Consider the following 26,993-nt stretch of genomic DNA (forward strand, 5'->3'; position numbering starts at 1 on the left):
TGTGTTCATCTTCCATGAGAAACTCCTTTTGCACTGGAATTTAAGTCTCAAATGCATCTCAATGGGGGCATGATCACTCAATAAAATATTGCCAATACTACTTGATACCACACTTTCCGACACATTCCCACCAGAAAAAATCATATCCAATCTAGAGAATACCCCATGCGCACTAGAAAAGAAGCTATATTGCCGTTTGTTTAGGTTCTCCAAGCGCCACATATCTTTCAGATCATGTTCATCCATGAGTGAGTGAAGTGCTTGATGATGATAATCACAACGTAACACACGCCTGACTTGACTCCTATCTAGATCAGGATCAACTACCATATTGAAGTCACCCCCAAGCAGAATATTAGGGTTATTCAAATCTAAAAGGGTTTGAGCCACCATTCTGAAGAAGGAGCCATCATCCACTGTGGGAGCATAGATATTGCAGAGGGTTAACAACTCCCCCTGAATCTCCACCAGCAATGCAATCATTCTGCCATCCTTATCCGCACATTCCCTCAAAATTTTAACAGGCAGTTTCTTACGAATCAGAATGGCCACACCCCTTGACCTTGATGAGAAGGAAGATCCATAAGCTGATACCACCCACTCTCTTTCCAGCCTCGAAATCTCGTCTCCTAAAACATGAGTCTCTTGTAAAAAACAGACATCAGCATGCATATCCTGTAACATTTGAAAAACTTTCTTCTTTTTTAACATATTATTAACACCATTAACATTCCAAGAGACAATGCACAGGTCGTTAGTGGTCCCACCTGTGCAAAAAGGCATCGTAACTAGAAAATCTGGAACATCCAAAGCTAAACTGAAATAAAAAGGAAATGAAAAGAAACTAGAAAAAGAAAATAAACATGAAAATGAAGCAAAAACATAAAATAATAAACCAAAAGAACAGATAAGACTGCGAAGTCTGTTCAGCTCAAAGAACAAATGAATCCACATTCAGGACCAATCCCAGGACCCCTCCCAATATCCAATAAAAACCACATTAAAGTATTAGCAATAAGCATACTAAAAATAATTATAACGTGTAACCGAAAACCGCCAAATGTCCATAACCCTCCACCCCCCAAGAGATGAGTCAAACCATGTAAATAAATAATAACCATTAAAGCCACCGGCACGCCGTACCCCATACTATGCAATGAGGCCCTATGTGTCCAAACTCGTACATGCTAATTCGGAACCCGGAACCACAAATCAAAATCAGATGTTCCAACCTGACTGAATTGAAAGTGCTCAACAATATGAAAACTGGGTTCAGGGGCATGCAGTTCAGGCCAGGAATACCTAGAAGTTGTGAAGTAGTAGCTGTAGTTCTGTGAAAGTTACTGCACTCTCCCTTTACCTTCAGACCCTAGAGCCAACCGACAAAATGTAAAATTGAGCATTAGGAGGTGCCTCACGCCTGCATGTTAAAGAACGTATAAACTAGGCACTTGGAATCTGTCTCACTCCCCACAATCCCTGACATTAACCTGACTACGAGAACCCATAAAATAATCTTAAAGATAAAGATTACCAGCTTTTAAACCCGCATCAACTAAACAACAATAACTGACCATATATGTGATAGTGCCTTCAGTCTCACTAAAGTAAGAATGTGCAGTGAAAATCATCAAAAAAGAGCTTAAAAATATCCCCATCATCCGCCCCCTGGAACGATAACCATCATATATAACAGGGAGGCACTACTGTACTCCAAACCATCCAAAGATCCCATGTACACACACTCCCCTTCCCCCAAAAATAGACATCTACATATCTCAACCTGGAAGTAAATATCCCAAACAAGGATGATCACACAAGAGAAGGGTAACATATTCTTAAACGTTAGGGAGAAAACATGGAGTATAGGACTTGGGCATGCCAGTCAAAAGGTGGGAAAAATGAAACAGGAAAGTCAGGACCGGGCCCACACGCTAGGATAAAAGGAAACGATCAGAGCGTGTGCGTGGAATCCGCTTAAAAGAGTCCAAAAGTAAAGCCCAGCGGTCCAATATGTGTGAGTTGGGGCCCTTTGACATACTGGCATGACCCCCTAAAGCATACATAGTGCCCAGGAAAGTGCTGCAAGTACCTCGGTAAGACAGACAATAACCATTGCAGGCACTCCACCTCCAGCTGTCCCAGCAACCCATCCCACAATCCGATCCAGCAATACCGCAAGGTGCCATCCGTGTATGTCTGGAATCACCCGCGCTGCTGAAAAAATGAGTCAAGGACCATAGTTGGGTGTCAGCGATCCGCTCCGGGCTACCCGACACCAAGAGCACCAGCGGAAGTGCCTGGGATGTGTTCCTTTCGTACGAAGACGCCGGGCGGATCAGCTGACATGAGCGCCGCTCGGCGTGCTTCGTACGTCATTCCGAACGGGTCCCTTCTTCTAAAAATGCCGGAAGCTACGCCGGGCTCCGTCCGAGGCCTGGAATCCAAGTAAGTGAACGTTAAAGAAGTTCCAAGTCGATTTTAAAAAACTCGAAGATGCCAACAGTCATCGGCCACCGGCGCCATTTTAAAAAAATAAAATTAAACATACATGCAGAAAAAGGTTGAAGTCAAAATACTGATCCATAGGGGGAAGAGGCAAACAGATGTATTGGTTAAATCAATCGTGATCAATAGACAGAGCAGGTGTGGAGACACTTTTCTTATACGTCTCCAGCCAATCCAGCGCTTGTACAGGGTCAGAAGTGCTTTTTTCCCCTTCAGGAAATACCATGGTGAAAACACTATTTCTGTTAAGAAATGCACGGAGAGACTGCTGTCTGGCCATGTCTTTAGCCCCCTTAAATGACCTCCTCAAGAGCAGGATTTCTTTGGGATAATCAGGGTATAAATAAACAGATTTACCTTTGAAGGAGGCATTCCCAGTCATCCTAGCAGCTTTCATTAAACACTCCTTTGACCTCTGATTCAAAAAGGAGATCAAAACATGCCTCGCTTTACCCCCCTGGTGCTTTCCAATCCTAAAGACATTGTCAATATCTTCCATTTTAATGGTGAGGCAATGGAAACTTTCCCTAAAAACCTGAAAAATCAGGGAAGGTAAATCCTCTTCATCTCCTGCCGGATCTTCCACTCCAACCAATCTGATGTTTTTAGCCCTGAGCTTCAACTCCAAATCCAATCGCTGTTCCATTTCTCTCTTCAAGTCAGACTTCAGGTTATTATATGCTTGAAAGCTGCCTGCAATCTCAGAGCTCATAGTCAAGGATGATTTCTCCAAGTCTGTGACTCTGCCATCCAGTTGACCAGTCTTCAAATTAAGCTCAGCCATAGTTAGCTTGATTTCACTCACATCCTGGGCCACCCTGAGAATAGTTTTGTAGACATCAGACAGGCTCGGGGGGGTCCTCCATCTCAGGGACCTGCTTGGATTTTTTGGAGGCAGGGTTCTCGGCTTCAGCAATCTTTTTCTTAGAGTCCATGATAATGTCTTTATAAATTTCTTCAGGGAGAGGTCCAGAGCAGTTGAGCTAAGCTGCTACTCCACTGCCAGCCATTCTAGAATCCTTTTCTCACTTTTGAAGTTTGTCAGATCTGCCTGATGCAATATTTTGTGCATTTCAGTAACCAGTTATATGACAGACTACACTGAATGCAAACACACAACCTGAAGCACACATCTTTAACTTTAAAACAAGGCAAAAGTGCAAAGAAATAAACTCGGAAAGGTTTACCAGCATGCATCATGTAAAAAAGTGCTTCCACACTCTTGGTCAATGCAGCCATTGTGGACCACATTTGCAGATTCTATTAAAATTCACATCGGATCGGTTCTTGGAAACAACCTAGAAATCAAAGGATGTCCTCAAGTAATGACCATCAACGTGCAGCCTTCCCAGCCGAACAGATGCTGCCTCATCACCATACAAACCAGAGTAGCAGCACATGCATCTTTCATTAAAAGACTTCCCAACAAACACCAGGCAGTTCATTACATCTTTTCTTTAGCATTCCATCTGTTTGAACCGGTAGATCATCGTTCAAAGAAATACTGAAAGGAGAGAAATCTGATTAAAATGACATACCTTCGTGAGTTTCCAATATGTGCACTGTGTCGCCGATTTGTATAGAAAGCTCATCGCCTCCTCTAGCATCATAATTATAAAGTGCTGAAAAAAACAAATCAAAAGAATGTCGTCAGTCAGTAACTCCTAAACAGTGGATTCTAATGCATGTATGTCATTTCATATTTTATTATGCAGGTGTGCCATCGGTTAGTCTACATGAAGTATTCCCCAAGCGTTTTACTTTAAAATGTAAAATCTATGCTTTGCAAATATTGCATTTTTAAAAAACTCTTATGAACATATTCAACCACACACATTTTTGACAATCTGAAAACCCGACTATTAAAGTGCCATTGCAGACAATGTACTGGATTATGGTTTTATCTTTCTGGGTAGCACAGTACAGGTCATCCAAATGTTATATATCGGCTGTAACACAACGCACACTTCGCCCTGATAAGAGACCCTTCCTCTCTACAAGTGACTGCAAGATAATGCATTGGTTTCCCTGCTCTCCCCCCCCCCCCATCACTGTTAGGCCCATTGAGAAAGAAACGGCACCTACAGTATACGGAAACAGTGATTCCCATTTGAGCACAGTGAACAGCGACGTTTGAGGGTGCATTGATGTGCATTTACACGTCTACGTGCATTTACACATCTACGGTTCATGCACGTGGTGGTGAAGTGGTTTGGACCTCACCTCCAAATAAAGATGAAGTCATGAGATGGGCTCGAACCCCTTCTCCTTCAATGACTTTTTGAATTGGCTTCATTTTATTTTTGTTGCTTTTGCCTGCCTGTTGACAAGTACAATTCCATCTCTGGCAACAGCTGTACCTTTTAATTATAGAAATAAAGAATTACAGTGCTGCTTGATTGAAATGGCCACTGAACAGTTTGGATGGCTTTGAGACAAAGCGACTCTGTTACCTTCCATGCTTAAAGTAGCTATTATCTTGCTGCTCGATTGCTCAAGGCATTACAGAATGCCTTGAGCAATCGACTTGGTAAAATCGACTTGGTAAAATACATCAAACTGCCCGGGAAAGGTAGGATAATCTGCCAAGGGATGCAAAAGAATGAGTTCAGGACCCCTTGACATCCAACAGAGTTTGTGTTTTTTTCACAGAGTACTAATAATTAGATTCATTGAAACCAGGTTGGGGGTGGGGGGGTCGGCCAATCCTTTTTTAAATTTACTCATTCTAGCACTGAGTGCTAGAATGAGAATGCAGGGGTGACCACCCGCCGGTGTGAGAAAAAGGATTGTTGATATTGCCCACGAAGGGCATCAAGGAATTTCAAAGTAGAACAAGTTTTGAGGAATTGTATATCATGCACTTTGCATGAGAAAAGTCTTGTGACAAGGGAAAGTCTTGTGACTTTAGTGCCAGTTCCCCGATTGCCGCAAGAGAAGGTTGGTATGGATATTGGGTTGGTATGGATATTGTTGGTCCAGTTTGGAGCCGGGGTGTGCAGAAGTATTGCATTGTTCTAAATTATATATTGTCAAAGTGGGTGAAGTGAAGATTACCAGAAACATTACCACCAAAGAGGTTGTAGATGTTATGGAATGTGTGTTTAAAAGGAAGGTTACCCTTGTGAGGTGATCACTGATAATGGTGTTTAGTTCAGGTCAGGGGAATGTGTCAGTATTTGAAAGAGAATGGGGTGGACAGCGGGAAACAGGCTAGCAGTAGGAGACTTAAAGGGACTACTACTGGCAATCCTCGGGGACGCTGCCGACGATGTATGGAAAAGGGCGGGGCTGCCTGGAGTGACAACACAAAACATTGTGCACGATGGTTCGCCATTTGTAAACTGCAAAGATGCCATATGGCAAGCATTAAGGACACAATACCCAGACACCTTGGACATTGGGGCAATTAGGTCCCAGAAAATAAGGGAAGATGAAGTCCCCTTACAGTGTATTCGGGAGATTCAAGAGCTTTGGCGCCTTGAACTCTAGAACAGTGTGACAAAACAGTAGCAATATTCTATCACATACTAGTGCAGTGGATGCTAGAGCCCATCCACAAAACTCTAAAGAAGTTGGTAGAAATGGAAGCAAGAGGATGGCCAGAAATAGAACTCATGATAGTTTACCATTTTAAACTATGGCAGGAGAAGCTTAAGAAAAATGTGGATGGCAGGAAGATCGACTAAACGAAACAAGTGCAGAAAAAACGATCGAAGTATGAACTGGAAGGGGCTGTATTAACCAGCCCCACCCCACAGGGACAGCAGCAGCACCGCCCAAAGGGGGAGGGTTCATGAGGCGGTGGAACATGCCACAAGGGTTAAGAAGAGGAGTGGTGCAACTGAAAGGGTGCGGGTTTGGACCACAGAAGCATCACAACCAAGGGGGCTTTCCAAGAGGGTTTCGGGGGTATGGGCAGCATGTGCAGCAGGGCCCAGGGGATTTTTCAGGGGGGTTCCGAGGGCAAGGGAGGGAGCCACCACAGTGTTGGACGTGTAGGAAATTAGGACACATTTCAAGAGTGCGTAGGAGCAGGGGGATGCAGCAGAGTTGGGGAGCACAGGGCCAGCAGCCCCATCAAGGGGACCAGAATAATTACTATACACAGGACCAACAACAGCAAGGACCAATGCAGTGCATACACCAACAGATACCACAAGCACAAGTACAAGCACCACAGATGCAAACGCAGGTACCACAGATGCCAGCACCAGTACCACAATAATTACAAGCACCACAGGCTTGTGGAAACACACAGCAATTGGCACAGATACAGAGCAATGATGCAGCAGCACACGTGGACTCAATTGCAACTGTTCCTGTTAGACAACTGGGAGGAGTTACCATGGTGGGGAACAATCCCTTTACAGAGAATGGGAGGTCCTTAAACCCTCAAAAGGACAGCCCACAGACAAACTTGATGTGCCCCATCTTGTCGATCACACCCAACCCTGCTGAGGAACTTTGCATAGGGGTGGCGATAGGGGACAACATTTTTTCCTTTCTTGTTGACAGGAGCATTTAAGTGGTCAGGCGATGCCATAAACACTCAAGGATTCTCTGGGGCTCGGGAAGTAGTTCCTTTCACAGACAATGTTTCACTTTCTATAGGAGATCACAATCTATCACCGCCTTTACTTTACTCTCAACAGACATCTGTAAACATACTGAAGACATTATCAGCGGACTGAACATGACCATTTCATTCACAGACAAGGTGTATAGTGTGCTCCACACCAGGAATACACATGCTCAATGTAAAACAGATTGTCCAAGCTTATTGTGGATGCAAGGTACAGAGGGGGGTGTCAGTGGACGCAGAAATGTTGCAGTATGGGACTGACATTGCTATTGCATGTCTTCCTGGCATTGCAGGGAAGGTGTTGCAGGTTCCAAACGAATACCTATTCAGGCCTGAGCTACCATTGGATGAGGAAGAGGGAACCATATTGCCAATAGAAATAGAGGCAGTGGTCGTGAGAGAGGACTGGATAGTGGTACATGGGGTGGTTGACACAAGACGGGCATAGAGAGCAGTGATCGTGGTGGCAGAAGGGTGCAGGCTGACCACAGTGACAGACAGAGAGCTATTCAGGGAAGAGAGATTAGACATAGAGATGGTGTTTGAGATGAATGTGACTTACTGGTTAAGGGTACACTAAAGGGAAGTACCACAGAGGATGGCAATGGCACTGGAGGTTCCACCCACATTTTATGAGCAGGAACTGGCCAAGGTACCCAGCACCCTATGGACAAAAAGTCGCTATGATGTGGGGCACATGAAGAGCATGGGGGAGTAAAGATTAAGCTGAAGCCACTAACTAAGGAGGCAGATGAGGGCATTTATGAGACAATCCCGGCACTGATAGAGGCATTTGTGTACCATCAGAGCCCCATGCAACACAGTAGTGTACCCAGTGCGGGAGGCAAAGGGGGGGCATGGCATTTCATACAGGATTTGAGGCCTCTTAACCACATTGTAGGAGCAGAATATACTTTAGTTACTAACCGAGTGACTATTTTGTGCAGCATTCCAAAGGAAACTTCCTGTTTCACAGACATTGATTTGAAGAATGCATTCTTCTCAGTACCACTATACCCAGACTCACAAGACTTGACCAGCTTTATGTATACAAACCAGAAATGGAAACATACAAGACTTCCTCAAGGGTACTGCAAGTCACCATCTATCTTTAAAAGAGTGATAGAGATGGACTTGAGCAACATACAGATGGAGAGCACAGTTTTGCAATACGTAGATGACATTTTGATTTGCAGCCAGACAGAAGATCAGTGTAAGCAAGACTCAGTACATATGCTAACTGTATTAGCCGACAAGGGATACAAGGTGGATAAGGCCAAGTTACAGAACGGTCAGAAGGAGGTGCTATACATTGGATAGACAATGTGCCAAAATGGCTGACAGATCACCCCAGAGAGAGCAGAGACTATACACAAGACAACTAAGCCCACAACCGTGAGAGAAATGCAGCATTTCTGAGGGTTATGCAGCTACTGCAGAGGATGGGTCTTTGACTACAGTTCATTCACAAAGCCCCTACTGGGCGCTCTGAAGAAAGCACAGAAGTGACACAAGACACTGACTTGGACAACCAAGTGATGCATTTGACATGTCGAAAGAGGAAATATGTGCAGCACCATTGCTAGGGATCCCAGATTACCAAAAGGAATCTTTCCTGGTCTCACACACTAACGGTGTAGTGATGAAGGCAGTATTGACACAGAAGACAAGCATGGGATACAAGCCAATAGCCTACTACAGTGGGAAGCTTGACCCAGTAATGAGAGGACACCATCAGTGCGAACAAGCTTTGGCAGTGGAGAAGTCAGCAGCAATAACCATAGGGTGCACTACCACTCTTTACGTGGAGCATGCCCTCTTTTCGATACTGTAGAAGCCAAAGAGCACACTGATAACACAAAGAGCATCGGGGTATGAGGTGATACTATCGAATGCAGCGCTGAAGGTAGTGAGGTGCAGACTTCAACCCAGCAATATTCCTAGCAGATGTCCTATAGCAAGGAGACTATGCACTCGACTGCACAGAAAATATAAAGATGTTCAGTGGCACCCACCAGGTAGATGAGGATGCACTTGAGGGGGGAGACGTGCTTTACATAGATGGATCTTCAACCATTGACCAGACAGATGGGGTCAGGCATAGAGGAAGTGCAGTTATAAGACTAAAGGAAGATGGGACGAGTGAGGTATTAGCAAGTGTGCAATTACCATCCCACTATTCAACACAAGCAACAAAACTAGTGGTCCTAATACTAGCATTAGAGCACAGCAGAGACAAGGAAGTGACAGTTTACTCTGACTCAGCTTATGGGATGTCCACGGTGCAATCAGGACTGTCACAATGCCTCAGAAGAGGATTCAGGAGGGCGGACGGGGCACCAGTACAACATGGACTTGTATTGGGCAGACTGATTGAAGTCATTAATTACCCAGCTCGGATAGCAATAGTGAAGTGCCAAGCACACACTAAAAGGGGTAGATCCCATCTCAAGGGGAAACGAAGCCACAGATTTTGAGGCAAAATGCGCTGCATACTTTGGGGAGCTATTTGAAATGGAGACAGCTCTACATGCTCAAGAGTACATGAGGAATATGGTACTAAAGGAAGGGTACAATGTATTGCCAGAAGCACAGATTATGGAATTGCAGGGAGCTGCACTCGAGGAAGAGAAGGAGGTGGACAAAAAGGGGATGTACAATGTCTCCGACAGATGCCCTATGGCACCAGAATAACACAGGGAAAGTGGTTATGCCACGAGCATTACTGAACACTACACTGACAATTGCATCATACATCACACACGGGCAAGAAGGTCATTAACGCCCACATTGGAGAAACATGGTTCTGTCCTAATTTGGAAGAACACATGGCTGAATGTCAGTAATTGCTTGACGTGCAAACAGTTTACAGAAGGGCATACCTTGAGAGTTGTGAGAGGAGCCATAGCTCGGCCAATGGGCCCATTCCAGCATTTACATGTCGATTACGTGTCAAGGATACGACTACATGATGGTGCATTTATACCCATTCTCCAGGTGGATTGTGGCAGGCCCCCGTTCACATGCTGAGGCTCTCCGAGCGACAAAATTCTTTGTCAGGGAAGTGTTCCCATGATGGGACCTATGTGAGGTCCTGCAGTCCGACAATGGCCCTCATTTCACCAATGAGATATGCCAGCACATCACCACGCTGCTGGGCATTCAACACAAATGTGCCTGTGCATACCACCGGTAAGCAGATGGGATATGTGAACGCCTGAACGGCCTCCTGAAGGAGTCCTACATTGCTAACCTCTTGACTTGCTTGCATTGCGCAACAAGCCTGGGTCCGACCACCATGTAAGGCCCCATGAGGTGGTGGCGGGACAGCACATGCATCTCCCACTGGCTACTCCCACAAGAGCACTGAAAGACAGAGTAGTGCAGATGTGTTAGTACAAGAAATGCATGAGTAATTGCTTCGATTGCTAGTGCCTACTTTATCTCTCGCCAGATACGACAACACCGGGGAGGCCTACAAGACAGCGAGGAGAACAACTGCGACAGCTCACTACAAGATTCTGGATTTAAAAACCCAGTGACTGTAGGGGATATTGTACTTTTAAGGGACTTCCTGAGGCACTGGAAGGTGCCAAGATTTTACAGGACAACATATTGTCGACCAGGTGGAAGACCGTGCTGTCAAACTAGAGGGGAAGTCGGTCTGGAACCACCTCCCAGACACAGCCCTACAAAGCAGCATCCTCACCTGGCAAAGTGATCAAAAGGGCCAACGTTCAGCAGCTAGAAGAAATACAAGCAAACTTTCTCACACTGCTCGAGTGTGTAATAACATGTGGTACAAACACATGACCAAAGTAGGTAAGGAAACCACCGGGGAGAGCTGTTAAGTCTGCTCATTAATCCACTAGGCCAGGAGTGCCTGCTAAATGTTGATGGCAACTGAAATACCCGCAGCAAGGGCACAATGCTTAATATATCTCTTGATGGTAACAACTTGAGGTAAGTTCCATGGGAAGACTGCGACATTAAGATGGATGTCCAGAGCAACGTTCCTGTATGAAGCCAACTACAAAATAAAATTGACATGATGAACATTTATTGGCAACTAGATGAAGCTATACAGCACATAACTGACGGGCCTGATGAGGGAGAAACAAAGACTATCACCCTGAAGGAATTGCTGTGCGAGAGTGAAAAAAACAGGAGGAGAGCCTGGCTGCTGGAAAAGACTGCAGATAGTTGTGTATGGCCAAGTGTATTCAGAAGATGGGTGGAAGGATTGAGTGGTAGGGAGCAAGGCACTGACAGTAGCACAATCACCAGTGAACAAGGTACAAGAAGAAAACAACAAGTGCCTGAAGGAATGGGAGGCGAGTGCAAAGTTACCGACATGGGTGGAGAATGAAGCTGGACCAAATCCGATAATACCCCTTATGGCACCAACACTGTGCTATCAGAACAACAGTGTAGTTGAAGTTGGCGAGAATGTTGGATGCAGAAGCAATGTAAAACATGCAGCTATGAAGGCAGGCACAGCAGTAGTGATGGACCACTACTGGGACAATGCACAAAGCACGCCACTAAGGCACCAGTTAAACGCAGGGCCCCAGCACACGCTCAAGAGCAAACCGCGAGCCACTGGCACTAAATGGTCCATACTGAGCTGGTTTCCCCACGTGGAACTGCTCAAGCACGCCAACAAAGCAACTATGAAACTCAGGACAGCACACCATGCCCCAAGGCTAACACTGAGCCATTGGTACAACAGGGACCAGATTGAGCCTGGTTCCCGATGCAGAACAGCTCAAGCACGCTAAACCGGGCACTGAACAATTCACAATAGAAGCATGCACAACGTGTAAACAGATATTCCTACACGCCACCACGAGATTGTGAAACCAGCCCACCCACCAGGGCACCATGTCACCACCCATTGTCCAGGCACTGCACCAAAGAAGCGGCACCACAGCAAGGAGTCACAACTGACTTCCCCCAACGTTACTCTACCAACTTCTCGTTGTCTATTACAGGGCCCAACAAGAGCCACTGTATACACAGGACCACCTACATGCAACGAGAACCCGACAGGGGGCGCCGGACCAAACAACATAGGTAAGAATCACTGAGACCCTACCCCAATTGAATTCCCTTTGGCCTGTGGATCTCTAGCTAACCTCTGCCTCTTCCCTCTCTCTGTTTCTTTCGCATCCCACATCCTGATGGGACCAATATGTGTATATATGTAAATGCTTGACAAATTGACATACACCACTCTCCACTCCACACTATGCACAAATGTAATGTATTCCATGTCACCTCAATAACACACTAAACACTAATTGTCACCAAAAATGATTTTGAACAAATATCAGCCTTGAGAAGGACCTACGGGTCGAAACAAATGTCGGCTGACCACATGGGGCCTTAAGATCCCCTTCTGTACCCACCAAGGGTGTTTATAACACAAAGAAAATAAACAAACCATATTACAATCCAGCACTTAAAACGCAAAACTGTGTGGAAAATGTATATTATTTTGTATATTCAACAAAGACAAGGTATCCAGATTTCCTTAATTTTCTCTAAGTTATGTGTGAGTTTGGTTTACAGTTTGAGTGGATGGAAGGGTTGTTTTTGTTAGTGGGATTAGAGGAAGGGGTGAGGGAGGGAACCCTGGCACACTCTGGAATATACTATGTATACTGATTACTAAGGATTATACTAGATTCACTGCCCTCATACCACCTTGGGACTTGAGATATGATGGCTGAAGTGTTAAAATAATGAAATGGAATGTCAGAGGATTAAACAGCTACGTTAAACGCTGGAGAAGAAGTATTTTCATTAAGAGGAATAGAGTCGGGATTGCACTATTGCAAGAGACACACCTAGATGCGCAGAAACAAAAGAACCTGGTGAGAGCATGGGGTGGGGTGCTTGTGGGCACCACATATTCAACTTGTGCAAGCGGTGTCCTGAATTTGATAGACCCGAGCATCCCATTCAAAGTCCTTACTAGTAAAACCGATAATGAGGGCAGGATGGCCCCGATATACGGTATGTTGGAGAACCGGGAAATATGCATTGTAAACACATATGCACCGAATCAATACCGCTATGTTTTTTTTTCCCTGGTCGCTATATGCAAGACTAGGCCCTTCTAGAGATGGTTTAATGATATGGGGTGGGGACTTTAATTGCACCATAGACCCCACCAAGGATAGATCCGATTCCAAACATAAAAGGCTGCCCCCCCCAGCTAAAGTGCTAGCCTCATTGTTGCAGCATTTCCAGCTAAAGGACGTGGAGAGAACAACATGTGGATAGTAGGTAGTACGCCCATTACTCAGCCCCACACAGAGTTCATACAAGATTGGATTACTTGTTCACGGGTGAGGAACATGTGCAGGCAATCTCCGAGGGGGGTTATTTGGCAAGGGTCCTGTCAGACCATTCTCCCCTTTTGTTGCTATGTAAAGTGTTCACTCCCAGACCACCTATACCCACTTGGAGACTACGTAGCGAAGCATTATCAGATGGTGCTTTCAATGAACACATAAGCAAAGTATGGTGGATTTCATGGTGAAGAACGAGTGGAGCATTCAAAGTGTGTACACTGTTTGGGAGGCATACAAGGTTGTCAATAGGGGAGAAATGATGGCGACCTGCGGAGGAATTCATAAGTCCATCATGAATACCCTTATAGACATTGAAGATAAATTACGTGTATTGGAAAAGGAGGCAGAAGCAGACACCGAACATGTCAAAGTGGAGATTGGGTTGAGACAGGCATGCCTAGTGCTGTGGGACAGGCTGGGCAAGTTTAACTATGCGAGATATTTAGAAAGAAGTCCTGCATAGGGGGACAAACCCAGCAGAATGCTTACTTGGCTGTACAAACGATTCTAACAGGTCCCCGATATGATTCATTTATGACTCAGACCAGGGGGAGGTAAACACAAGCAGGAATAAACAAGGTTTTCTCCAAGTACTATGAGACATTATACGCTGACCCCCAGGCTGTGGCCAAATATGAATTACTGGACGTTCCTAGACTCAATAGAGCTGCTGCGTCTAAGTGCATCAGGCAGATACATTAGAGGAACTCATTACTTCAGAGGAGGTTCTGGCTACTATCAGAATGTTGCCTTCTGGTAAAGTCCCCAGCTCAGACGGACTAACAGGGGAGTTTTACAAAGCCTATGCTGACACTGTGGCGCCACTGCTCATCAGGGTGTTTAATGAAGTATATGAAGTGGGGATTCTCTGAGATACCATGAGGGAAGCAGTGATAATTCCGCTATTAAAACCAACTAAAGAGAGTACAGACTGCGGATCGTACAGACCACTGTCCATGTTAAACCAAGATGGCAAGATCCTAACCGCGATCCTGGTAAACACACTCGGGAAGGTAATTCCCCTGCTGATACACCATGACCAAACAGGGTACGTGCTGGCCAGAAACATCGCTGAAAACCTGCGCAGACTGCATCATGTTATCTATAGTACAAAGGATAGTGAGGCGCAATGTGCTGTAGCATCACTAGATGTGACTAAGGAATTTGACTCCATACATTGGAACTGGTTATATGCCATGATGGTTAAATTGGGTATAGGGCCGAATTATGAAGTGGGTACAACTAATATACACAGAACCAATGAACAGGGTCAGGACTGGGACTACGTACTCGGATAGGTGGAATCTGCACAGGGGCACAAGACAGAGCTGCCCCCTGTCTCCAATGCTATATATTATTGCAGTGAACCTTTAGCTGTATACATGAGACAAGAATATGGGGATGCGGGAATCAAAATAAACCGGTTAAGATACATAGCGTCCATGTACGCAGATGACACATTACTGTATCCGAGAAACCCCGAGGTAAACTTGCCTTATGTGTTGGAGGTACTTGATGGGTTCAGTGCACGGACTGGGATCTGGATAAATAAAAATAAGTAATGTCTATTTCCTTTAGCTAAGATTGCGACAGATAAGGACTTGCCAGTCCTCCCCCTGCTGTGAAGCACAGAAACCTTCAGATATTTGGGTTGATTATATACCACAACCCCAAAATAGAACATGCCTTTAACACAACTAGGCCCAAAGAGGGGCTGGAGAAATCAATGGAGTTCTGGTGTAGGCTACCTCTGTCCATGGTGAGGAAGGCAGCACTTTTGAAAATGGTGGCACTGCCGAGATTTATGCACTGTTTTATCAACATCCCATATAATAATGGCAGGTTGCGAGGCATAGAATAGCACTAAATGTCTTACAGAGGCCCTATGAACAAGGAGGATGGAAAATACCCAACTTCGAGTTGTACTTCCTGGCATACCAGTTGCGACATGTAGTACAATGGGTGGCAGATGAGGCTATGATGGAGACGACTCTCCTTCAGCATGCTGTGAAAAAGGCATATAGGATAGAACAAAAGAGTCACAGAGTCACCCATATCTAGTGAATCTTGGAATCCGAGTTTGGAACAGAACCTGCAAAATTATGGGACTAGGTGATCCGATCTCGCCACAGACCCTCATAGCGGCAATAATGGCAGACATGCCAGTGAGTGGTACTAGAATGCGGCATCAACACAATTGGGGATTTACATAATGACAAAGGGTTGTTGTAATTCACGGAATTACAAGAGATCTCAGGCATACACACGTGGCAATTCCAACTGCATTGCGTGGTGCTAAGGATGATGAAGGTGAGGTGGCCATGCATTAATGATGAGATAATGGGAAGAGAAGTAATGGAGAACCTGCTTAGCGTATCCGAGGGTGGGCATGCCATTTCAAGGATCTATGAAGTACTGATAGAGCGGGACTCGAGGGCAGAATTGAAGTGCAAGGGTAGATGGGAAACTGAATTGGGCAAAAGATTTGAAGATAAAGAATGGAGTGCCATAGTAATATATCATAAAAAGGTCTGCAGGAATGCCCGGTTACAGCTCTATATCACACACAGAGCATACCTCACACCAGCAGCAATTGCAAAATTCAAGGGTTCAGGCAAACAAGAATGTCCTAGAGTTAGAGAAGAGGAAGCAGGGCCGATACATGTGTTTTGGGGATGCCCAGTGATACAGGAATATTGGGTGGGGGTGACAATTAAAGCGGTCCAAGGGGGTATAGACTTAGACGTACAATTCCCAGAGGTGTGCATGCTTGGTAGATATAGACGGAGTTCAAAGAATAAATAATTAACTAATCTTAAAGATTTGATGTATATATTAGCCAAGCATAGTATGACCATTTCATTCACAGACAAGGTGTATAGTGTGCTCCACACCAGGAATACACATGCTCAATGTAAAACAGATTGTCCAAGCTTATTGTGGATGCAAGGTACAGAGGGGGGTGTCAGTGGACGCAGAAATGTTGCAGTATGGGACTGACATTGCTATTGCATGTCTTCCTGGCATTGCAGGGAAGGTGTTGCAGGTTCCAAACGAATACCTATTCAGGCCTGAGCTACCATTGGATGAGGAAGAGGGAACCATATTGCCAATAGAAATAGAGGCAGTGGTCGTGAGAGAGGACTGGATAGTGGTACATGGGGTGGTTGACACAAGACGGGCATAGAGAGCAGTGATCGTGGTGGCAGAAGGGTGCAGGCTGACCACAGTGACAGACAGAGAGCTATTCAGGGAAGAGAGATTAGACATAGAGATGGTGTTTGAGATGAATGTGACTTACTGGTTAAGGGTACACTAAAGGGAAGTACCACAGAGGATGGCAATGGCACTGGAGGTTCCACCCACATTTTATGAGCAGGAACTGGCCAAGGTACCCAGCACCCTATGGACAAAAAGTCGCTATGATGTGGGGCACATGAAGAGCATGGGGGAGTAAAGATTAAGCTGAAGCCACTAACTAAGGAGGCAGATGAGGGCATTTATGAGACAATCCCGGCACTGATAGAGGCATTTGTGTACCATCAGAGCCCCATGCAACACAGTAGTGTACCCAGTGCGGGAGGCAAAGGGGGGGCATGGCATTTCATACAGGATTTGAGGCCTCTTAACCACATTGTAGGAGCAGAATATACTTTAGTTACTAACCGAGTGACTATTTTGTGCAGCATTCCAAAGGAAACTTCCTGTTTCACAGACATTGATTTGAAGAATGCATTCTTCTCAGTACCACTATACCCAGACTCACAAGACTTGACCAGCTTTATGTATACAAACCAGAAATGGAAACATACAAGACTTCCTCAAGGGTACTGCAAGTCACCATCTATCTTTAAAAGAGTGATAGAGATGGACTTGAGCAACATACAGATGGAGAGCACAGTTTTGCAATACGTAGATGACATTTTGATTTGCAGCCAGACAGAAGATCAGTGTAAGCAAGACTCAGTACATATGCTAACTGTATTAGCCGACAAGGGATACAAGGTGGATAAGGCCAAGTTACAGAACGGTCAGAAGGAGGTGCTATACATTGGATAGACAATGTGCCAAAATGGCTGACAGATCACCCCAGAGAGAGCAGAGACTATACACAAGACAACTAAGCCCACAACCGTGAGAGAAATGCAGCATTTCTGAGGGTTATGCAGCTACTGCAGAGGATGGGTCTTTGACTACAGTTCATTCACAAAGCCCCTACTGGGCGCTCTGAAGAAAGCACAGAAGTGACACAAGACACTGACTTGGACAACCAAGTGATGCATTTGACATGTCGAAAGAGGAAATATGTGCAGCACCATTGCTAGGGATCCCAGATTACCAAAAGGAATCTTTCCTGGTCTCACACACTAACGGTGTAGTGATGAAGGCAGTATTGACACAGAAGACAAGCATGGGATACAAGCCAATAGCCTACTACAGTGGGAAGCTTGACCCAGTAATGAGAGGACACCATCAGTGCGAACAAGCTTTGGCAGTGGAGAAGTCAGCAGCAATAACCATAGGGTGCACTACCACTCTTTACGTGGAGCATGCCCTCTTTTCGATACTGTAGAAGCCAAAGAGCACACTGATAACACAAAGAGCATCGGGGTATGAGGTGATACTATCGAATGCAGCGCTGAAGGTAGTGAGGTGCAGACTTCAACCCAGCAATATTCCTAGCAGATGTCCTATAGCAAGGAGACTATGCACTCGACTGCACAGAAAATATAAAGATGTTCAGTGGCACCCACCAGGTAGATGAGGATGCACTTGAGGGGGGAGACGTGCTTTACATAGATGGATCTTCAACCATTGACCAGACAGATGGGGTCAGGCATAGAGGAAGTGCAGTTATAAGACTAAAGGAAGATGGGACGAGTGAGGTATTAGCAAGTGTGCAATTACCATCCCACTATTCAACACAAGCAACAAAACTAGTGGTCCTAATACTAGCATTAGAGCACAGCAGAGACAAGGAAGTGACAGTTTACTCTGACTCAGCTTATGGGATGTCCACGGTGCAATCAGGACTGTCACAATGCCTCAGAAGAGGATTCAGGAGGGCGGACGGGGCACCAGTACAACATGGACTTGTATTGGGCAGACTGATTGAAGTCATTAATTACCCAGCTCGGATAGCAATAGTGAAGTGCCAAGCACACACTAAAAGGGGTAGATCCCATCTCAAGGGGAAACGAAGCCACAGATTTTGAGGCAAAATGCGCTGCATACTTTGGGGAGCTATTTGAAATGGAGACAGCTCTACATGCTCAAGAGTACATGAGGAATATGGTACTAAAGGAAGGGTACACTGTATTGCCAGAAGCACAGATTATGGAATTGCAGGGAGCTGCACTCGAGGAAGAGAAGGAGGTGGACAAAAAGGGGATGTACAATGTCTCCGACAGATGCCCTATGGCACCAGAATAACACAGGGAAAGTGGTTATGCCACGAGCATTACTGAACACTACACTGACAATTGCATCATACATCACACACGGGCAAGAAGGTCATTAACGCCCACATTGGAGAAACATGGTTCTGTCCTAATTTGGAAGAACACATGGCTGAATGTCAGTAATTGCTTGACGTGCAAACAGTTTACAGAAGGGCATACCTTGAGAGTTGTGAGAGGAGCCATAGCTCGGCCAATGGGCCCATTCCAGCATTTACATGTCGATTACGTGTCAAGGATACGACTACATGATGGTGCATTTATACCCATTCTCCAGGTGGATTGTGGCAGGCCCCCGTTCACATGCTGAGGCTCTCCGAGCGACAAAATTCTTTGTCAGGGAAGTGTTCCCATGATGGGACCTATGTGAGGTCCTGCAGTCCGACAATGGCCCTCATTTCACCAATGAGATATGCCAGCACATCACCACGCTGCTGGGCATTCAACACAAATGTGCCTGTGCATACCACCGGTAAGCAGATGGGATATGTGAACGCCTGAACGGCCTCCTGAAGGAGTCCTACATTGCTAACCTCTTGACTTGCTTGCATTGCGCAACAAGCCTGGGTCCGACCACCATGTAAGGCCCCATGAGGTGGTGGCGGGACAGCACATGCATCTCCCACTGGCTACTCCCACAAGAGCACTGAAAGACAGAGTAGTGCAGATGTGTTAGTACAAGAAATGCATGAGTAATTGCTTCGATTGCTAGTGCCTACTTTATCTCTCGCCAGATACGACAACACCGGGGAGGCCTACAAGACAGCGAGGAGAACAACTGCGACAGCTCACTACAAGATTCTGGATTTAAAAACCCAGTGACTGTAGGGGATATTGTACTTTTAAGGGACTTCCTGAGGCACTGGAAGGTGCCAAGATTTTACAGGACAACATATTGTCGACCAGGTGGAAGACCGTGCTGTCAAACTAGAGGGGAAGTCGGTCTGGAACCACCTCCCAGACACAGCCCTACAAAGCAGCATCCTCACCTGGCAAAGTGATCAAAAGGGCCAACGTTCAGCAGCTAGAAGAAATACAAGCAAACTTTCTCACACTGCTTGAGTGTGTAATAACATGTGGTACAAACACATGACCAAAGTAGGTAAGGAAACCACCGGGGAGAGCTGTTAAGTCTGCTCATTAATCCACTAGGCCAGGAGTGCCTGCTAAATGTTGATGGCAACTGAAATACCCGCAGCAAGGGCACAATGCTTAATATATCTCTTGATGGTAACAACTTGAGGTAAGTTCCATGGGAAGACTGCGACATTAAGATGGATGTCCAGAGCAACGTTCCTGTATGAAGCCAACTACAAAATAAAATTGACATGATGAACATTTATTGGCAACTAGATGAAGCTATACAGCACATAACTGACGGGCCTGATGAGGGAGAAACAAAGACTATCACCCTGAAGGAATTGCTGTGCGAGAGTGAAAAAAACAGGAGGAGAGCCTGGCTGCTGGAAAAGACTGCAGATAGTTGTGTATGGCCAAGTGTATTCAGAAGATGGGTGGAAGGATTGAGTGGTAGGGAGCAAGGCACTGACAGTAGCACAATCACCAGTGAACAAGGTACAAGAAGAAAACAACAAGTGCCTGAAGGAATGGGAGGCGAGTGCAAAGTTACCGACATGGGTGGAGAATGAAGCTGGACCAAATCCGATAATACCCCTTATGGCACCAACACTGTGCTATCAGAACAACAGTGTAGTTGAAGTTGGCGAGAATGTTGGATGCAGAAGCAATGTAAAACATGCAGCTATGAAGGCAGGCACAGCAGTAGTGATGGACCACTACTGGGACAATGCACAAAGCACGCCACTAAGGCACCAGTTAAACGCAGGGCCCCAGCACACGCTCAAGAGCAAACCGCGAGCCACTGGCACTAAATGGTCCATACTGAGCTGGTTTCCCCACGTGGAACTGCTCAAGCACGCCAACAAAGCAACTATGAAACTCAGGACAGCACACCATGCCCCAAGGCTAACACTGAGCCATTGGTACAACAGGGACCAGATTGAGCCTGGTTCCCGATGCAGAACAGCTCAAGCACGCTAAACCGGGCACTGAACAATTCACAATAGAAGCATGCACAACGTGTAAACAGATATTCCTACACGCCACCACGAGATTGTGAAACCAGCCCACCCACCAGGGCACCATGTCACCACCCATTGTCCAGGCACTGCACCAAAGAAGCGGCACCACAGCAAGGAGTCACAACTGACTTCCCCCAACGTTACTCTACCAACTTCTCGTTGTCTATTACAGGGCCCAACAAGAGCCACTGTATACACAGGACCACCTACATGCAACGAGAACCCGACAGGGGGCGCCGGACCAAACAACATAGGTAAGAATCACTGAGACCCTACCCCAATTGAATTCCCTTTGGCCTGTGGATCTCTAGCTAACCTCTGCCTCTTCCCTCTCTCTGTTTCTTTCGCATCCCACATCATGATGGGACCAATATGTGTATATATGTAAATGCTTGACAAATTGACATACACCACTCTCCACTCCACACTATGCACAAATGTAATGTATTCCATGTCACCTCAATAACACACTAAACACTAATTGTCACCAAAAATGATTTTGAACAAATATCAGCCTTGAGAAGGACCTACGGGTCGAAACAAATGTCGGCTGACCACATGGGGCCTTAAGATCCCCTTCTGTACCCACCAAGGGTGTTTATAACACAAAGAAAATAAACAAACCATATTACAATCCAGCACTTAAAACGCAAAACTGTGTGGAAAATGTATATTATTTTGTATATTCAACAAAGACAAGGTATCCAGATTTCCTTAATTTTCTCTAAGTTATGTGTGAGTTTGGTTTACAGTTTGAGTGGATGGAAGGGTTGTTTTTGTTAGTGGGATTAGAGGAAGGGGTGAGGGAGGGAACCCTGGCACACTCTGGAATATACTATGTATACTGATTACTAAGGATTATACTAGATTCACTGCCCTCATACCACCTTGGGACTTGAGATATGATGGCTGAAGTGTTAAAATAATGAAATGGAATGTCAGAGGATTAAACAGCTACGTTAAACGCTGGAGAAGAAGTATTTTCATTAAGAGGAATAGAGTCGGGATTGCACTATTGCAAGAGACACACCTAGATGCGCAGAAACAAAAGAACCTGGTGAGAGCATGGGGTGGGGTGCTTGTGGGCACCACATATTCAACTTGTGCAAGCGGTGTCCTGAATTTGATAGACCCGAGCATCCCATTCAAAGTCCTTACTAGTAAAACCGATAATGAGGGCAGGATGGCCCCGATATACGGTATGTTGGAGAACCGGGAAATATGCATTGTAAACACATATGCACCGAATCAATACCGCTATGTTTTTTTTTCCCTGGTCGCTATATGCAAGACTAGGCCCTTCTAGAGATGGTTTAATGATATGGGGTGGGGACTTTAATTGCACCATAGACCCCACCAAGGATAGATCCGATTCCAAACATAAAAGGCTGCCCCCCCCAGCTAAAGTGCTAGCCTCATTGTTGCAGCATTTCCAGCTAAAGGACGTGGAGAGAACAACATGTGGATAGTAGGTAGTACGCCCATTACTCAGCCCCACACAGAGTTCATACAAGATTGGATTACTTGTTCACGGGTGAGGAACATGTGCAGGCAATCTCCGAGGGGGGTTATTTGGCAAGGGTCCTGTCAGACCATTCTCCCCTTTTGTTGCTATGTAAAGTGTTCACTCCCAGACCACCTATACCCACTTGGAGACTACGTAGCGAAGCATTATCAGATGGTGCTTTCAATGAACACATAAGCAAAAGTATGGTGGATTTCATGGTGAAGAACAAGTGGAGCATTCAAAGTGTGTACACTGTTTGGGAGGCATACAAGGTTGTCAATAGGGGAGAAATGATGGCGACCTGCGGAGGAATTCATAAGTCCATCATGAATACCCTTATAGACATTGAAGATAAATTACGTGTATTGGAAAAGGAGGCAGAAGCAGACACCGAACATGTCAAAGTGGAGATTGGGTTGAGACAGGCATGCCTAGTGCTGTGGGACAGGCTGGGCAAGTTTAACTATGCGAGATATTTAGAAAGAAGTCCTGCATAGGGGGACAAACCCAGCAGAATGCTTACTTGGCTGTACAAACGATTCTAACAGGTCCCCGATATGATTCATTTATGACTCAGACCAGGGGGAGGTAAACACAAGCAGGAATAAACAAGGTTTTCTCCAAGTACTATGAGACATTATACGCTGACCCCCAGGCTGTGGCCAAATATGAATTACTGGACGTTCCTAGACTCAATAGAGCTGCTGCGTCTAAGTGCATCAGGCAGATACATTAGAGGAACTCATTACTTCAGAGGAGGTTCTGGCTACTATCAGAATGTTGCCTTCTGGTAAAGTCCCCAGCTCAGACGGACTAACAGGGGAGTTTTACAAAGCCTATGCTGACACTGTGGCGCCACTGCTCATCAGGGTGTTTAATGAAGTATATGAAGTGGGGATTCTCTGAGATACCATGAGGGAAGCAGTGATAATTCCGCTATTAAAACCAACTAAAGAGAGTACAGACTGCGGATCGTACAGACCACTGTCCATGTTAAACCAAGATGGCAAGATCCTAACCGCGATCCTGGTAAACACACTCGGGAAGGTAATTCCCCTGCTGATACACCATGACCAAACAGGGTACGTGCTGGCCAGAAACATCGCTGAAAACCTGCGCAGACTGCATCATGTTATCTATAGTACAAAGGATAGTGAGGCGCAATGTGCTGTAGCATCACTAGATGTGACTAAGGAATTTGACTCCATACATTGGAACTGGTTATATGCCATGATGGTTAAATTGGGTATGGGGCCGAATTATGAAGTGGGTACAACTAATATACACAGAACCAATGAACAGGGTCAGGACTGGGACTACGTACTCGGATAGGTGGAATCTGCACAGGGGCACAAGACAGAGCTGCCCCCTGTCTCCAATCCTATATATTATTGCAGTGAACCTTTAGCTGTATACATGAGACAAGAATATGGGGATGCGGGAATCAAAATAAACCGGTTAAGATACATAGCGTCCATGTACGCAGATGACACATTACTGTATCCGAGAAACCCCGAGGTAAACTTGCCTTATGTGTTGGAGGTACTTGATGGGTTCAGTGCACGGACTGGGATCTGGATAAATAAAAATAAGTAATGTCTATTTCCTTTAGCTAAGATTGCGACAGATAAGGACTTGCCAGTCCTCCCCCTGCTGTGAAGCACAGAAACCTTCAGATATTTGGGTTGATTATATACCACAACCCCAAAATAGAACATGCCTTTAACACAACTAGGCCCAAAGAGGGGCTGGAGAAATCAATGGAGTTCTGGTGTAGGCTACCTCTGTCCATGGTGAGGAAGGCAGCACTTTTGAAAATGGTGGCACTGCCGAGATTTATGCACTGTTTTATCAACATCCCATATAATAATGGCAGGTTGCGAGGCATAGAATAGCACTAAATGTCTTACAGAGGCCCTATGAACAAGGAGGATGGAAAATACCCAACTTCGAGTTGTACTTCCTGGCATACCAGTTGCGACATGTAGTACAATGGGTGGCAGATGAGGCTATGATGGAGACGACTCTCCTTCAGCATGCTGTGAAAAAGGCATATAGGATAGAACAAAAGAGTCACAGAGTCACCCATATCTAGTGAATCTTGGAATCCGAGTTTGGAACAGAACCTGCAAAATTATGGGACTAGGTGATCCGATCTCGCCACAGACCCTCATAGCGGCAATAATGGCAGACATGCCAGTGAGTGGTACTAGAATGCGGCATCAACACAATTGGGGATTTACATAATGACAAAGGGTTGTTGTAATTCACGGAATTACAAGAGATCTCAGGCATACACACGTGGCAATTCCAACTGCATTGCGTGGTGCTAAGGATGATGAAGGTGAGGTGGCCATGCATTAATGATGAGATAATGGGAAGAGAAGTAATGGAGAACCTGCTTAGCGTATCCGAGGGTGGGCATGCCATTTCAAGGATCTATGAAGTACTGATAGAGCGGGACTCGAGGGCAGAATTGAAGTGCAAGGGTAGATGGGAAACTGAATTGGGCAAAAGATTTGAAGATAAAGAATGGAGTGCCATAGTAATATATCATAAAAAGGTCTGCAGGAATGCCCGGTTACAGCTCTATATCACACACAGAGCATACCTCACACCAGCAGCAATTGCAAAATTCAAGGGTTCAGGCAAACAAGAATGTCCTAGAGTTAGAGAAGAGGAAGCAGGGCCGATACATGTGTTTTGGGGATGCCCAGTGATACAGGAATATTGGGTGGGGGTGACAATTAAAGCGGTCCAAGGGGGTATAGACTTAGACGTACAATTCCCAGAGGTGTGCATGCTTGGTAGATATAGACGGAGTTCAAAGAATAAATAATTAACTAATCTTAAAGATTTGATGTATATATTAGCCAAGCATAGTATGACCATTTCATTCACAGACAAGGTGTATAGTGTGCTCCACACCAGGAATACACATGCTCAATGTAAAACAGATTGTCCAAGCTTATTGTGGATGCAAGGTACAGAGGGGGGTGTCAGTGGACGCAGAAATGTTGCAGTATGGGACTGACATTGCTATTGCATGTCTTCCTGGCATTGCAGGGAAGGTGTTGCAGGTTCCAAACGAATACCTATTCAGGCCTGAGCTACCATTGGATGAGGAAGAGGGAACCATATTGCCAATAGAAATAGAGGCAGTGGTCGTGAGAGAGGACTGGATAGTGGTACATGGGGTGGTTGACACAAGACGGGCATAGAGAGCAGTGATCGTGGTGGCAGAAGGGTGCAGGCTGACCACAGTGACAGACAGAGAGCTATTCAGGGAAGAGAGATTAGACATAGAGATGGTGTTTGAGATGAATGTGACTTACTGGTTAAGGGTACACTAAAGGGAAGTACCACAGAGGATGGCAATGGCACTGGAGGTTCCACCCACATTTTATGAGCAGGAACTGGCCAAGGTACCCAGCACCCTATGGACAAAAAGTCGCTATGATGTGGGGCACATGAAGAGCATGGGGGAGTAAAGATTAAGCTGAAGCCACTAACTAAGGAGGCAGATGAGGGCATTTATGAGACAATCCCGGCACTGATAGAGGCATTTGTGTACCATCAGAGCCCCATGCAACACAGTAGTGTACCCAGTGCGGGAGGCAAAGGGGGGGCATGGCATTTCATACAGGATTTGAGGCCTCTTAACCACATTGTAGGAGCAGAATATACTTTAGTTACTAACCGAGTGACTATTTTGTGCAGCATTCCAAAGGAAACTTCCTGTTTCACAGACATTGATTTGAAGAATGCATTCTTCTCAGTACCACTATACCCAGACTCACAAGACTTGACCAGCTTTATGTATACAAACCAGAAATGGAAACATACAAGACTTCCTCAAGGGTACTGCAAGTCACCATCTATCTTTAAAAGAGTGATAGAGATGGACTTGAGCAACATACAGATGGAGAGCACAGTTTTGCAATACGTAGATGACATTTTGATTTGCAGCCAGACAGAAGATCAGTGTAAGCAAGACTCAGTACATATGCTAACTGTATTAGCCGACAAGGGATACAAGGTGGATAAGGCCAAGTTACAGAACGGTCAGAAGGAGGTGCTATACATTGGATAGACAATGTGCCAAAATGGCTGACAGATCACCCCAGAGAGAGCAGAGACTATACACAAGACAACTAAGCCCACAACCGTGAGAGAAATGCAGCATTTCTGAGGGTTATGCAGCTACTGCAGAGGATGGGTCTTTGACTACAGTTCATTCACAAAGCCCCTACTGGGCGCTCTGAAGAAAGCACAGAAGTGACACAAGACACTGACTTGGACAACCAAGTGATGCATTTGACATGTCGAAAGAGGAAATATGTGCAGCACCATTGCTAGGGATCCCAGATTACCAAAAGGAATCTTTCCTGGTCTCACACACTAACGGTGTAGTGATGAAGGCAGTATTGACACAGAAGACAAGCATGGGATACAAGCCAATAGCCTACT

At 45.4% G+C, this 26,993-nt stretch overlaps 1 protein-coding gene across 2 annotated transcripts in view; it reads right to left on the minus strand.

The window, feature by feature from the left end:
* DOCK1 (dedicator of cytokinesis 1) overlaps nt 1-26,993 on the minus strand; it is a 2,312,292-nt gene that overhangs the window by 2,155,224 nt on the left and 130,075 nt on the right. For both annotated transcript variants that reach the window (XM_069611483.1, XM_069611484.1), the window contains exon 2: nt 4,047-4,130. In XM_069611483.1, the coding sequence (XP_069467584.1) occupies nt 4,047-4,130 (84 nt within the window). The remainder of the gene's footprint in view (nt 1-4,046; nt 4,131-26,993) is intronic.

This window comes from Ambystoma mexicanum, chromosome 8 (genome assembly GCF_040938575.1).
Source record: "Ambystoma mexicanum isolate Mex_15411 chromosome 8, UKY_AmexF1_1, whole genome shotgun sequence".
NCBI classification, from domain to species: domain Eukaryota; kingdom Metazoa; phylum Chordata; class Amphibia; order Caudata; family Ambystomatidae; genus Ambystoma; species Ambystoma mexicanum.